Source organism: Mauremys reevesii, linkage group 9, assembly GCF_016161935.1.
Source record: "Mauremys reevesii isolate NIE-2019 linkage group 9, ASM1616193v1, whole genome shotgun sequence".
In the NCBI taxonomy this organism is placed as follows: Eukaryota; Metazoa; Chordata; order Testudines; family Geoemydidae; genus Mauremys; species Mauremys reevesii.
Window position 1 is genome coordinate 76,733,805 of NC_052631.1, and position 15,648 is coordinate 76,749,452.

Here is a 15,648-nt window from a genome sequence, read left to right on the forward strand (position 1 = left end):
TTTAAAAGAAAAAAGTCATTCTTTATTTTTTTATCCAAGTACCCAAAAATGTGGTAGGTACCTCACAAGAAATAAAGATGATACGGTCACCACTACAGATACCAATCAATCAGCCAAAGGGTTCCAAAAGTTTCCATTCTTCGGTTCCAACATTTTTTGGCTCAAACACCGAATTCTCTGCATTTCTGCTCTCCAGATAAAGAAACTGAAAATGTCCACCTTGGTAAATCTTTATATAATTATACATACAATGTAAAATGTAAACAGTAATTTAAACAATGCAAAAAATAAACTATAGGTAAATAATAAGGCGGAACTCACTATCTATTAAAATTAAATCACTAATGAATCAAAACAGAGATATCAGTTGTAAATGAACATGCTTCCTTCAAAATGTTAGCTTTCTGATTCTTCTCTTCTCACATGCACATGTACATGATTACTAGTGTCAATAAACAAAGCAGTGTAGTTGTAGCCATGTCAGTCCCAGGATATTAGAGAGACAAGGTGGGTGAGGTACTATCTTTTACTGGACCAGCTTCTGTTGGTGAGAGAGACAAGCTTTCGAGCCACACAGAGATCTTCTTCCGGTCATCACAACAGAATGCAAGGTGGAACAGTTTGTTTAGCATAAGTAGTTAGAACATATTATAAGGGACCATTCAAGGTAGAGTGGCCCGTTAACACTGCATACAACAATCTGTAACCCACTAACCCCCTCTTTTTCTCCTATGACTGCATACTCCAGCTATATAGACACACACCATATATATAAAATAAAATATAAAGCAGATCCTAATTAAATTAAAGCTAAAGTGTCAGATTCTTATTTGCATTAAGGCCATTTTATACGGCTCGGGTAGTGTAAAAAAGGGGCCTTAAAAGGAAGTAAATTAAGTCTATTTATGTCTGCTTTCATGCCTTTTTCACTGCCAGATCACTGTGAAAGGGCCTTAGCGTAATGAGAAACAGGCCCCAAATCTTTGAAAAATAATTATAATCAGTAAGGTGTGATTAACTAAAAAATGAATTATGCATCTGGTTTAGCGGTACAGTGTTTCCCAGTGGAATATTACTGTACATAGAGGATAAAGACTGTGAAAGTCCAATTGTGCCATGTAGAAGAGGACTGAGGTCTTTGGTACATTCTTTATATTTTTTTCATAAAGGATCTATTTATTTACTTGTGTTTTGTTAAACTTCCCATACCTTCTATTATGCAGATTAATAGGCAGAGAAGGAAAAGGACTGATGTTAGTGATGGGTGAACCTAATATATTTGGAGATTTGGTTTGATTTGGCAAAGCAAAACTCCAAGGTTTGGGTGAGTATCTAAGAATTGCCCAAAATATCGAGGTTTCCCACTTCCTCTATCTTCACACCCTGCCCCTTAAACTCTCCCCTTAACCGCTGCCTGTGCTATGAGGAGGATATCCCCGTTCCTTCCCTGACAGAAGCACTTTTTAGCAGAGCCTCTGAGGACTTTTCTCTTCCAAAAATATTTTGAGAAGAGCCTCCTCACTCAGGCTTTCTTTGTCCCTAGGCCCCAAGAGCAGCAGCAGGAGCGGAAATCTTCTGAGAGAGGCTTTGCCGCCTTTCCTCCAGCAGAAATAGTGCTAGCCTAGCTCCATCTATGTAAGTGATTGTGTGCTGGTATTCTCCTGTTACTGATGCAGGATTTGGAGCTTCCCAGGTGCTATGAATCATTCCTGGGAACCCCGAGACTGTTACCATGAGGTTACCATGACCAAAAAGAAAGAGGTGGGAGACTTCTCTCAGGGGAATAGTCCAGGTTTGCTTCATGGCACGGACAAACACTTGGATTAGTTCTCATTTCACCTTGAGCAGGTTTTTGAGTCTGTTCTCAGCAGACGTGCAGTGGCTGTGGGCAAGAGAACCTCAGTCCAGCAAACTTCTTTCGCTCTCTATCACTCCTTTGTGTATATTTCTCTGCAACAAATTTTGCATTAAAAAATATCAGAAGTAAATATCACCAGGTTTTTCTGCCAGGAAATATTACATTTGATACAGTAAAGTCCCCTCCCTCCTTGCCCCAAATACATTAGAAAAACAGTAAGAATAACTAATTTCAACCCTGCTGTGTTAGATTCCCCTTAATAGTTTTATGTTTGTGAGACACGCCAGTCCAGTAAGACATAGCACCTGACCTTCAGGACACAGCTAGTTTTCAAATGTTCCAGGACTGATTTCCTTATTCCTGAACCACTCATTATTGATGAGTGAGAAGTGCAATCACACATCACACCATTAATAGTGATTCCACTGCCTCGCTTGCCAGCTTGTTCCACTGCCTAATGAAACTCTCCCTATAGTTATAAAGTTTTTCTTAACATTTAATCTAAATCTTCCCTGCTGCTCATTGTGTCCCCACGGACTCCAGAGAATAATTGATCCCTATTCTTTTTTTAAATATCTGTTTTTGTACTTGCAGTTACAGCATTTTTCCCTCTGCCTTTTTCAGACTAAACATGCTAATTTCTCTTAAGCTTCCCTCTGACTTTTATCTTTCATTGCTGCTGCTCTCCTCTGAATTCTCTGCAGTTCCTTTATGTCCCTTTAAAAATGGGGTGTCCAGCAATGAAATCAATGTTCTAACAGAGATCCAGCTGACACAGAGCAGGTTGCTTCCTCTATATGTAATATACCTATTATTACAGCCCACTATACACATAGTCTTATTTACAACAGCATCACATTGCTGACTCCTTTCTAAACTAAGGTGAACAGATTTTCTTCTACACAGCCAGGGAACAGAGGCCAGAAGCATGTACTCTTACATTTCTGCATGTGATCCTTTTCCTGTTTCTTCTTCATTAACCAATTCAGTGCTGCCAGGCTGTAGAGGGGAGCTGAAGGTCATAGACTTTGATCGGTTGCATTTCATACCTGGTACTTTTTCTGCATCCCCTACTGTGAGAGGAGGGAAAACACAGACTCTGCTGAGAATTTTTTCCATTTGTCAGTCAATGGTAATGAAGAAATATTTAAAGCTAGTTTAAATTATTACCTGTACGCTGGGCTGAACTATCCAGTTACAATGATTATCTTTTAGCTACAAAAACAATTAGCAGGCAAGCAGCACTGTTTTGATAGAAGGAAAAATACAACCTTAAAGCTGCTTTGAATTTTGAAATATGTTATTTAACCAGGAATCAAATACTGTAATTCTTTTGTCAGTCCCCACTGGTAACCACTGAATACTTAGTCAGAGTGTTGTAAGACCCGTCATTCATGCCAATGAGCAATTTTTAATACCATTTTAAAGAAACAGATGTTCTCTACAAATCTTATGGCAGAAGAACCTCCAAAACAAGCCATGTTAATATGGGCATTTAGATGTACAACTAATGGACTGGATGGATTACATTCTCTTCCAGGTCTGTCAGCAATTGCATGACAGCATTTCTCAAATATAGCCACCATGGCTGCATGCGGCCACCAGGTGCTTTTCTTGTGGCCACAATCCCCTGGGCTGTGATGGGGGGAGGGGGGATGTCAAAGTAGTGGCCCCTCCCCCTCCCTGCTGCTCCTGGATGCACCACCTTGGTGTTGGTTGCTGGGGCCACCAGCAGGGGTCGGACCCTGCCCCCTTCTGGAGACACCTCGGGTACAGCACCAGAGAAGCAGGCAGCCAGTGAGTTCCCCAACATCCCAGGGGCAGTGGAGCTCAGGCTTTGGGCTTCAGCCCTGGGGTGGCGGCGTGGCAGGCTCCAGCTGCACGACTTCGGGCTCTATCCCCAGGCCCCATCCCCCGACCGGAGGGTTTCGGGCTCTGACCATGAGGCTTCAGGCTCCAGTTCCCCACTGCCTCCCCTTAATCCCCATCCAGGGCTTAATTTGTCCGTAGGCTTGCCAGGGCTGAGCAAGTCTGCTGTGAAAAGTGATACTTGTATGTTTGTTAATACCACTTTTCACAGCAGACTTACTAGCTAGCAATAAATAAATTACAATGATTTGAATGTGAATATGTGCATATTTATTTCTTTTTTCCTAAAGCTAATTAAGTATTTTAGGAAAAAGTGTGAGAGTGGCCACCAGCAAGAGTTGGTGGCATTCTGAGGCCACCAAAAAATTTGTCCTGAGAACCTGGCCTAGATCTACTGTGCATATACTTGACTCAATGACAGAGATGGGAACAGAACCTAGGAATTCTAGCTCCTACCTCTCTGCTCTGATCACGAGACCACATCCACATTTTTTCTGGGGAACAACAATGCTGCTTGGGTAACTAAAACAAACTACAAGTTAAAATGCCTACAGGATATAATGAGAGCACATTTTGATGAATACATTATGGACTCGCAAATGTCACACAACTGACTGCATTCCTTTCAGCCCCTCTTGCAACATTCCAGAACACAGTGCTAATATGTCTGGGTACACCATGGATGACTACCATATCATCAGCTTGTTTTAGTAAACTAAGTTGCTTCAAAATTTTAAATGAAGGGGGAGAAAAACAGTAGGATAAGGAGAGAAGCAAAGAGTATAAGGAAATATCCTTATTTTGCTTATATTCTTACAGTAGATATTTTGTACAAGAAATACTCTGCATACTAAAACTAGACCCACTCCCTCCCCACAGCACACACTCATTGACCTGGAAGAAGCGGTCAATAAACACAGAATTTTCCACAGAATTGTACAGAAACATTAGTGCTAAATACTTTTGTGCTAAGCACTGTGAAAACTCATAGTGTTCAATATCTCACACACAGTATCTGTAGTAGGCCTAGGAACTGAACATTACATGGTGGTTCAAAGCATGAAAGGATATTGCGTCTCTGCATCCTTAAGGATTTACTTTATACTTCCTTCAGATACAATAAACCTGAGCTTCTTTATATAGCAATGTAGATTTCTTTGATTCTTCATTAACATTAAAACATTTAAAAAGTGAGAAAAATAAGGTTTCAGCTCCCTGAGGGCTACAAGTGTGATTGTGAGAACACACAAAGCCAGGTGCCTCTGGTCTTTCTATGTTTGCATTCTAAACTAGTCCATCAAGACATGGACTGTCTTAGTATTGGTAACTTGTAAAGAGCACATTGTTGGCACTTAGCAAAATTAAACAACAATACACGAAAGCACTTAAGCAGCTACTTAACTTTAAGTTTATATTTAAGTCCCACTGATTTCAATAGGACTTGTGCTTAAAATCAAACACAAATATGAGAGCTTTGCTGAATAGGTGGGGTGACCAGATGTCCCGATTTTATAGGGACAGTCCCAATATTTGGGGCTTTGTCTTATATAGGCGCCTATTACCCCCCATGCCCTGTCCCGATTTTTCACACTTGCTGTCTGGTCACCCTATAAATAGGGATGGTTTCCTGATTCAAGACCATAACTAATAAGGATTTTTTAAAAAAAAATTCTTATGAAGGGAGAATGTTGCTGTAATGACACAGTTAGCTGTGCCATTGCCAGGAAGTGTTAACTCGAGTTTTTGTGTTAGTAAAAGTGTTCCCAATGGAGCTGTAATTTAGTTATCATATTGGGGGTTTTTTTCAGGGTAACGGATCAATTAACTTGGGTGACACTGATAAGGCTATCTTTGAGACTGGGCATTTCCTGTACTCATTATAAATGCATTATTAACATTGTACAGATGGCAGATTAGGTCATAGAGGTGACACAATAAGTCACAGAGGTAGGGGAATAGGACTGTTTTTAAAATATTTCATAGAACCGAATTTCATAGCATTCCTGGTGGAGAGGACCACACAGACAACATGCTGAAAGTGAATCTACATGCAGACAAGTCCGAGTTCATAAGAATGACAGGTTTCTTACCTGAATATTTTCTTTCTTTCTATTAGCAGTGTCTCTCTGAGTTCATTACTAACGGGTTAATGTCTCTACCTATGGAATTTGGAGGTGATCTAATGTTGCTGGAGAGTCCAGGACTAAGTTTTGGCCACTAGAAGAGTCTTTCCACAGCTGTAGGAACACTGCAGCAACCAATTATTAGCCCTAAGATAAATCGATATAAGGTATGAAACTAACCTTAAGACAATATAAGTCTAAGTCTCCCTTTAGAGAAAAATGTCAGTGTCTGTACTGGTCTTTATAGGCTACCGGTGTGGGTTGAATTTGGAGAGAAGCTGCTAACAAAGAAAATTATCAGATAAGAAATTTCTCATTCTGTTGCACAGCTTCTCTCCTCATTCATCACTAATGGGGAATAGCGAGCACTGAGTCACAGTGGGGCGGTGGGGAAAGGATAAGCGGAGATAAATTATTATAGCAAAATAGTAGGCAGGAATATAAGTTTTCCCCCATATAAAGCAAGAGTTTTATAAATTAAAGAATTATGTGGGAACCAACCCAGTAGCACCTTCTTACCAATGGATGCCCCTGCAGAGAAACAGAAATTTGCTTTGCAAATCTTCCTTAGATGAGGCTCATACACGTTCCCCCCGCAGTGACTCTACAGACTGCTGTGAATAATTTCCCAGGTGCCTAACATGCCAACTGGTGTAGGATTTTTACATCGTGCCTGCAGCAACATTGAGGCTCTAAGGCTCTGGCATTTTGGATTGAATGAAATGAACAGAGTACAACTGGGGTATGTATGATATGATACATCTTCAGAGCTCTTGGAATTCTCATTTATGGCACAACCTTCCAAGGGTTAGAACCATATTATGGGAGAACTATTTCCCAGGAATTGTGGAAAGAGGAACTTACCTTGAACAACAGAAAGGTTTCTGAAGCTATAAGAATAACTTTTTCCTCATGACAAAGACAGAGTGCTTCTTGTAATGACACAGGAACTAATTCCAAAAGTTTCCTTTTGGAGGTAATGGTGATGAGAAAGGCCAGTCACAGGCTTGTCTAATCTGTTACTCTGATTAAACCTGGCATTTGATACTCAAATAGAGAATCCAATGTGCCTGTCTACAAAATGTCACTGTGGCTAGTACTCACATTTATAAGGTGCGTAGATGTAGGACTCCAACCAAGCCTTCTGGAGAAACTCTAATGTGAATGAGATCACCAGAACTTTGGGATTATTATTACAATTGTATTACAATAGCACATAGAGGCCCCATTGGGCTGGGTACTGCATAAACAAAATGCAATCCATGCCCCCAAAGAGCTTTCTGTTTCCCCTCACACCAGAAATGTTAATTTGACCAGATCCATGAATGAAATATCCTGATTGAGTTTTGTTTGGGTACCAAACTATATCAGAGGTTAATGGAGAATCCATGTTGAACTACACTTCTCTTCCGATGTCCAGGTTGTTAAGAGTAGGTGTTCCCAGTTTGAGTGAAGGAGTCCTTGCTTCAGGAAGTCTGGTATTTTCTGCAGGTACAATGTGAGGACCGTGGCTATCTAGCAAGTCCAAAATGCCTTCTAGGCCAGTGGAGGACAAGAAGGAATTAAACTCTCTCCTTTTCATTTTTCTGCATCTTTTATGAGAACTGTCCTTTTATGAGAGCTTCCTCCCTGTCTTTAGACTCTTCCTGAAAGCTCAGAAGCTCCTCATTGGGCTTTTCAATGTTGGAGTTGGAGCTCTTCAGAGAAGGGTGGGGACCCGACATGCCAGTCTAGCTCTGAGCCCCATGCCCTAGCAGTGTGAGAGTCAGCTGGCTGGGAACTGGCAGGGCATAATTCACCTTCTGAAGATCCCACATTTGCTGCCTTGTGTAGGGAACACCACTTAGAATTAAGACAGCTGTTTGCAGGACAACTCTTCCATGCCCGAGTTGGAGCAGAGAACTCAGACAGGAAGGTGCTGCAGCAGTAAATCCAGGTGGCTGAAGCCACCATGCTGCTCTTTACCTGATCCATGAGGGGAGGAGGAAGATTATAAGTCATATCTGCACAAAAACAATTACAAATAGAGGTTTTAAAACAAAATGTTTGGGAGAAACTGAGCCAGCAATTGGTTCTACCACCAGAGGCAGAAAACCTGGTGGCCTGGGCTTCAGGGCAGAGCTTAGTCCTGGAGCCTCCAACGATAGCCCTGGGCTGTTTCCGACATCCATAGATCCATAGATGAGGGTATTGACCCATCACTAATGAATGAGGGGAAAAACTGTGTAACAGAATACAAGCATACTAGCGAGGTAATAGCCTACCATCCTCTGGTTATGAAAAGGACATTGAGTACACAATGCTGAGGAAGATAAAAAGGCAAGAAAATTGAATAAAATGATAATAATGGGTGACTTCAGCGTTCCTCATATCACTGGTTAAATGTCACAGAAGGACACATCTTCTGTTTTACTTAGCATGTTCATTCATTGACATGTAAGAGCCTAGGTACTGATCTGAGAATCCCTGCACAAGGACTGGGAGTCTCATTTTGATGCCCACATTCAAAACTTGGGTTCCCAGTAACTTTCCAAATCCAAGTCTTCATGTTATTCTCCTACAGATTCACAGAAAAGGCTTTTGTTCACCTACTGTTCTTCACTCGGGCCAGGCCACAGTCTCACTCCTTGCCTCTAGACTTCTGCCCCACAATGGAGGGGACAATACCAACAGCAGTAGGAACTACCTGAACACTTAGCTGTGAAGGAATACGTGGTGTCCCACCCTTTCATATCCGCCCTAGCTGTGGACATCAGAAGCAGTGTTGCCCCATCTTTATCCTCAAACCCTTCTCCTATAACTCTGAGACAGTGGAAAGCTAGATATCTGGTGTCGGTGTATTTTAGCTGGTAGTGCACATGTTAAGGGTGCATATTTTATTTTCCAATCTCTACACAGTAGGACTATTTTACTATACGTATTTACTAAATATTTTTACTATATTTACAGCCTCCATTTGTGTTTGTGCATGCTACAGACTGTGACCAAAAAAGTGGGCATGTTCCTAATTTACCTGTGAAAAACCCAGATTGGCACATACAAATTGGGTAGGTGATTGACTGACAGCCTCATTTCTATGCACTAATAACTGACTGTGTTTGTGTAAAATAGATGCCCACCCACTTTATTAACTGCAATCAGTTCCTCAGGGAAAGAGAGTGTGCAAAAATGAAAATTTTGCCCCCAGTGCTCCAGTGAATCCCAACAACCCAACTAATGAATCACTGATGTAACACAATTTATTCTTCTTGAATATATCATAGGGGAAAACATCAGCATGGTCACTCTATGATTTCCCACTTACCAGTTAAGGACCGGTGCAATTTAGGCTTTGTGTCAGGTCCATGATGTGCAGAATAGGAGTCATCCTTCTGTGATTATGAAAGAAAGTAGGTTAGGACTTTTATGGAGATAGGCTGTAAGTCTATAAATGATTCTCATATTTCATACTCAAGCCATTCATGATCCCCATGCACTCTGTTTCCATTTGTTTTAATTTTGCCAAGAGAATACAAGAAAAACAAAAAGAAACGTTTCTAAAAATAGATTAAATACCCAGCATAGATTTCTGGGAGGAAATGTTTACCGACACTTATTTGTTTCATGTTGATGAAAGCGGTCTGAACTCTCAGGGAGCGATTTAGCAGATACGATCTGAAAGCAGCAGATCAGGAATGATGAGGACCCAGCCAAGTGACTGAGCAGAAACTTGGCAAGGCCACATACATTTATTCCCTGGCTTTATGCCAAGTAGCAGTGGAAAGCTTGCTAGGTAGCAAGCTCATGCTAATGAGTGCTCTCTCCTTTTGCTTCAGCACTAATCTGCACTCCTCAGGAATTTCTATTACCACAGTGCAGCTAGAATTCTTTGGTATTGTTTTAACAGGAAATAAGTCCTTTACACAGCCATGATTTGGCTTGTAGGTCCAGAAACCCATGCTGCCAAATCACTTCTGGCCACCTCCCAGACCAATGTTCTGTTTTGTTTTCTTTCTTATTTCCCATTAACCAGGGGACCTGATGCCCTCAATCCATTGTTTGCAGTTTTGTTGACTATTTTAGTAACAATGGCTTCCAGGGTTGAACAGCAGTGGCCTAGCTCCCTGGAAAGCCATCCCCAAGGGCATCCAAGGACTCTCAGAGCATGTTCCATGCAGTCCCTCTGACACAATTACTAAAGGCAATATGTAATTTATGGCCATGGCTTACAGGCAGCTCCAAATGAGCCATTTAAAGGGGAGAGGGGACTATATGTGTGTAGTGTGTTGGCAAAAGAACAGAGGGAAGAGCTAGTGCAAATTTCCAGGGCTACAGGTGCAAGTGTTTTCTGGGTACTGAATAATAATTAGGTGTACTAAGGCTCTGAAACCACAACACCTATGAGATTCTGGGTTGGATCATAACCCAGATGTGCAGTACAAAGAAACCCAAAACATGCACAGTAATATAGGGTGTGCATTGTGATAAATATCTACAGCAAACGGGAATAGGAAACCTTATCCCTGAATGGTAGCCCTCTTCGATGATTCTTTCCCCTGACGGTGGGGGGGAACTAAGACCTGAAATTGAACTTTTTTGAGAAGAAGGATGGTCTTGAGGTTAAGCCTCTGAACTAGCCCTCAGGAAATCTGGGTTAAATTCTTAGCTCTGCCACAGATGTCCTATGTAACCTCGGGTAAATCAGTTAATCTCTCTGTGCCTCAGTTCCTCACCTGTGAAAATGGGGTAGTTAAATTTCCTTTCTTCATCTGACTGGCCTATTTAGACTTTAAGCTCTCCAGGGTAGGGACTTTTATGTATATGTATATATAATATAAGTAGAGTGACCAGCTCAATGGGGCCTGGCTCATTAGCTGTTACTGTAGAACTACTTGAATTAAAAAGCAGAGCTGGTAAAAACTTTTTGCATGAAAAGTGTTTTGCAGGGGGAAAAAATGGCCTTTACAAAAAACATGTCAATATTACTGACATTTGACATGAAAATTTCCATGATATTTTAAACCAAAATGTTTCTGGAGAAATTTTTAATGAAATCTATACAGACATTTTTGTTTACTGACATCTACATTTTGTTATTGAAAACTGGGATTTTGGTCAATGAAAATTTTTGAAAATGATTTCAAATACTATTGTCATAAAAATATTACAAAAAACCCAGAAAATGGAATTTCGAACCCTGTGAAATAGACACCTTAGCAAATTTTCATTATATCAGTCACCTGCTTTTTATCCAGCTCTAATGAGTAATAACTTTTAAATGCATCTGCCTTTTATTTTTTCCTGAAAAAGGTGCTAAGTGGTTGAAGAATCAGGCCTCTAAGTTGTTAAAAGCATTGAGATATGATTCAAAGTTAATTATCCCTAGTTGGATTCCTCTGCTACATCAGGCAACATTTTTCTACTAGACTGTAAATGGAAGACGACATGCAAATTCCACCAGCACTGGATGTGTTAGTGTTATCCCTTGTACCTTGCTCCTACTTCCCTCTTAATTCTTCAGATTCTTGCTATCAGTTAGAGGGTGTAGTGAGTCGGTGTGGCTCCCCTCCCGCCCAGCAGAGGGCGCTCCCTCCCAGAAGCCCAGCTGGGCTGAGCCACCACTTCCTGTCCCCGCCCCCCGGAAGTCAAGGGGCGGGACAGGAAGTAGAAAAGGAGAACGCCAAAGCTCAGTCAGGAGCCAGCCACCGCCGCGAGCAGACGTGCCGGCGGGAGCTCCAGACTGGGAACCCTCCAGGACCTGAGGCGGTGATCCGGACTGGCCCCCACTGCCCCGTGCCCGGTACGATGAGGAACCCGTGGAACTCCCCCGGGATCGGAACCCGGAGCAGCCGCTAGGACTTCCTCCCGCCCGGTACGAGGAGGAGCCGCCGCCGCCGCTTCCGCCCTGCTGTTATCCGGAGGAGCCATCGGAGGCAGCCGGGCCGGACTTCCAGCAGGAGTTGCCGGACCTGCCCCCAAGCCCTGGTCCTACAGACCCCATGCCGATGGACTGGTCCGAACTCACGGCGACCGAGGAGCAGGTACCCATAGAGGGGGAAATGGAATGTAGCCCGGGGTAGCCGACCCGTCAGGCTATAGGCACCGAGGTGCCAATGTCAGTGTGTTTCGGTCAGGACCCCACTGACCAGCGGCAGTGCTAGCCGCTAATAGGGCCCCGGGCTGGGACACAGTGGAGTGGGTGGGCCTGTGTCCCCCCTGCCACCCCACTCACGGGTGGCAGTCTCCCCCTCACCCCAGCGCAGACAGAGACGCCTGCGCTAAGCTGAGTTGCTGTCATTGCCCAGCTCCTGACACCAGGACCTGAGTCCTGTGGACTATGGTTTGTTGCCCCGCCCTGACCAGAGGGTCTGGGCTTACTGACTTTGTAGTTGCTCAGCTCCTGAGGCAAGGACCTGAGCCCTAAACTGGACTGCTGTGATAGACTGCTGTCGCCCAGCCCCCTGCTCCAGAGGGCCTGGGCTTATATAAACTGCTGTTGCCCAGCCCCCTGCTCCAGAGGGCCTGGGCTTATATAGAACTGCTATTGTGCTGCCCCGCCCCGATTGAGGGCCTGGGCTTACACTAATTGACTGTGTGCCTTGTGTTCAGCCCCTGCCTGAGGGTCTGAACCTGTGAACCTTCATGAGACTGATCGCTGTGAGAATCTGAGACTGATTGTTGTTCAGCCCCCCTGATCTAGGGGGCCTGAAGGCGCTGAGACAGACTGCTGTTACCCAGCCCCCTGCTCCAGAGGGCCTGGGCTCATATTGAACTGCTGTTACCCAGCCCCCTGCTCCAGAGGGCCTGGGCTCATATTGAACTGCTGTCACCCAGCCCCCTGCTCCAGAGGGCCTGGGCTTATATTGAACTATTGTTATTCAGCCCCCCCGATCCAGAGGGCCTGAGAACGTGAGACGGTGCTAACCCTGATTTCTTGCCGCCCCACCAGTTAGAGGGGACAAGGAGCGAGTCGGTGTGGCTCCCCTCCCGCCAGCGGGAGAGTTAAGCCCCGACCAACAGCTTACAGAGGGTATATACAAAGGAAGTTTGTTTCAGGTTTCTTTTATTTCAGGTTTGGTCGGTGAGTATAATTGTAATAGTTCCATCTTGTGGTAAAATGCAGAATAGAATACTGCATGGAACAAGAGCACATACTTTTCTCTGGTATAATGGTCTATATCTGTCTCAAATAAAATCCTGAGGGTCAAATTCTTCCCTGGAATCCACATTAAAGCAGAGTATGTGACCCTTAATTACACTTCAGTGCTCAAAAGTTCCTAGTTAGAGTTCTATGGGGTTTTCAGTAATGAATCCTTTCTGCAGGAACATGGACTGTGTGTATCAACTTGGCATAAAACTCTAAGCCTAAATGACATAATATGAAAATATTTGGCTTTTTAAATCTATTTTATCAATGCATTTTTAATTTAATCCAACAAAAAAACCTGCATTTGTATGCAATCAACTGCTATAATTTGTCACTCTATATCATTCCGAGTTATACACTGAGACTCTTTTAGAACACGTATGAGACATATTCCTAGAATTTTCAGACATTAATCAGATTTCTTTCATTTCTGTTTGCTGTAAAAAATGACATCAGAAAATTACCAAGAAAAGGTCCTGATTGTGCAAACACCTAGATAAGTAGTCCCACTGACTGCAAAGGATTTCTCTAGTGTGTAAAGTTACTCAAATGTGTGTTTCTAGGATCTGGGCCTAAGTATTTATATTTGTAGCACCAAAACATGGTGACATGACAGTCACTTTGAGCATAAAATTAACATTTTGTTAACTTTAACTTTGTTAAATACCAGTTCACTTTCAGACAGTTTCATATTACAATTAACATAATGTAAAGATACATGTTGCAGTGCTACAGGCTACACTGAAGTGTGCTAACTATGTTCCCTGTCCAGTAATAAACTGTACCTGCATAAATCCCATTGCAGGATCAGTGCCTCCCTTGACTGTGTGGGATACCTACTTCCTTCACAAGTTTGCAAAGTGAGCATGTATACAGTATAAGCCATTTTGCTGACTCTACCCATCGCTTACTCACCAGATACAACACAAATGTTCTGGCTTTTGCTCCCTTTACTAAATGGCATAACAGAGTTCAGTCACCTTAAAGGCCCAATAGAATTATTTAGGGAAAGAATCTTCCCATGTTTAATATCATGTTCACTGCAATATCTAACAGGCACAATAGAGGATGTCTATGATGCTGTGAAAGGGTTAATCCCTGAATGTCCTTACTTAAAATATGCAATCTTGCTCACAACATTAGCATTAGTTTAATGTAGCTCTTTTTAAATTTAATTATACCAAATGTTCTACAAGAACATGCCATGTTGTCTTCTATCTATTTTGAATTATAAGTATCAATCAGCATGTAAATGATCAAATTAAATCTTTTCAGTTGTTTGCGTCTACAGCTGAAACACCTTTCTGTGAATGAAGGACTGGAAGTAGAGGCATTTGTTACATTACGTGATATCTTGATTGGCTCTTCAATGACTGGATTTTCAACAAAGAAATCTGAGGGGAATAAAGCTCATGGTGGTTTGGAGCTTCCTATGTTGTATGGGAAATCACTAGCTAAATAAACATTAATCATTTAAATACCATACTTTTCTCCTGTTACACAATTTTATTCTTATACACATTAAGAGCCACAGTTTGCCCTTGGAGATTTGACAGCAATTCTGCAAAGCATTTAAGCATGTGCTTAAGTCCCACTGAGCACGTGCTAAAGTGCTTTGTTCAGAAAATATGGACCGCTGAATTGGGGATTTGGAAGCTAAATATTTTGAGTCTGATCTTGCTCGCTTGCTTGAAGTCAATATAAGTAATGGATGCCATCAAGTAGTCACAGGTGTTTGAATCATGCACAGTAATTAATATTCAAAGTGAAATAGTTTGTCAGTTTCTTTGTTAATTCAGAACATGATGGGCCATTAAGTTATGCCAACAGTAAATCTGGCCCTAAAATGGGCCTCTTAGGAATTAGGTATATTATAGTTCTTTTGATTTGCTTTTGTTTCTTGAAGGCTTCTCAAAACTGTAACTAGTTTAAAAAATAACGTCAAAGTTGTGATATAAAAGCCTTACAAAAATGGCTCTGTCTTTCTGAAAAAGTTATTAAAAAAAATATTTACAATACATCTGGGTTGATGACAACTTGTGTCCCCAAGTTTCTGCCTGTTATGAAATCCTACCAGAACTCCTCCCCGCATGAAAAACAGGCCCTTATAACAGAAAAGCCAAGTGTCAATTCATTAAAACTGCTAAGTAAATAACTGCCCTAACACTGATAGAATATCTGATAACTGTGAGCTGAACTTTGTTGTATGAAGGACTACTGCTCATTTATTTGCCAGGGAGCTGAATTTTTCAGGTAACCCCAAGAGTTTCGTACTCACTAATATTCAGATGAAGGTTAATAAATACTTTTATTAAAAGATATCAGAATCTCTTTTCTTTAAAATAACAACTTCCTGGAGTTTGGTGATAACATGTATATGCGTTAGTATAAGACTCCTCACCACTGAATAGACAAGAGAGTGAAAAGGAATCATGCATCATGCCTCTTTACAATTAAAAGATTTCCCAGCCCTCCATACCTCCTTTCTAGAGTGACCAGAGTCACTTCTGTTCATATGGATTCGAAGGCTCCTGTGTCTGAGAATCAGGATCTCCTTTGCCTCCTCTGCTGTCCCACTCTCTCCAGGAAGCGTATGCCTGTTATATGCTGGCACCTGTTCACGTAAATCATAAATCATACAGATCCAGCTCCCACTGAAGTCAATGGGAGTT

At 42.1% G+C, this 15,648-nt stretch overlaps 1 protein-coding gene across 2 annotated transcripts in view; it reads right to left on the reverse strand.

Moving 5' to 3' along the window:
* Nucleotides 1–15,648, reverse strand: part of LOC120371240 (sodium/hydrogen exchanger 2-like) — a 92,924-nt gene continuing 77,276 nt past the window's right edge. For both annotated transcript variants that reach the window (XM_039486806.1, XM_039486805.1), the window contains 4 exons: nucleotides 15,456–15,590; nucleotides 9,155–9,221; nucleotides 2,799–2,931; nucleotides 1–1,950 (listed from right to left, as the gene is read on the reverse strand). In XM_039486806.1, the coding sequence (XP_039342740.1) occupies nucleotides 1,929–1,950; nucleotides 2,799–2,931; nucleotides 9,155–9,221; nucleotides 15,456–15,590 (357 nt within the window). In that variant the 3' untranslated portion in view covers nucleotides 1–1,928. The remainder of the gene's footprint in view (nucleotides 1,951–2,798; nucleotides 2,932–9,154; nucleotides 9,222–15,455; nucleotides 15,591–15,648) is intronic.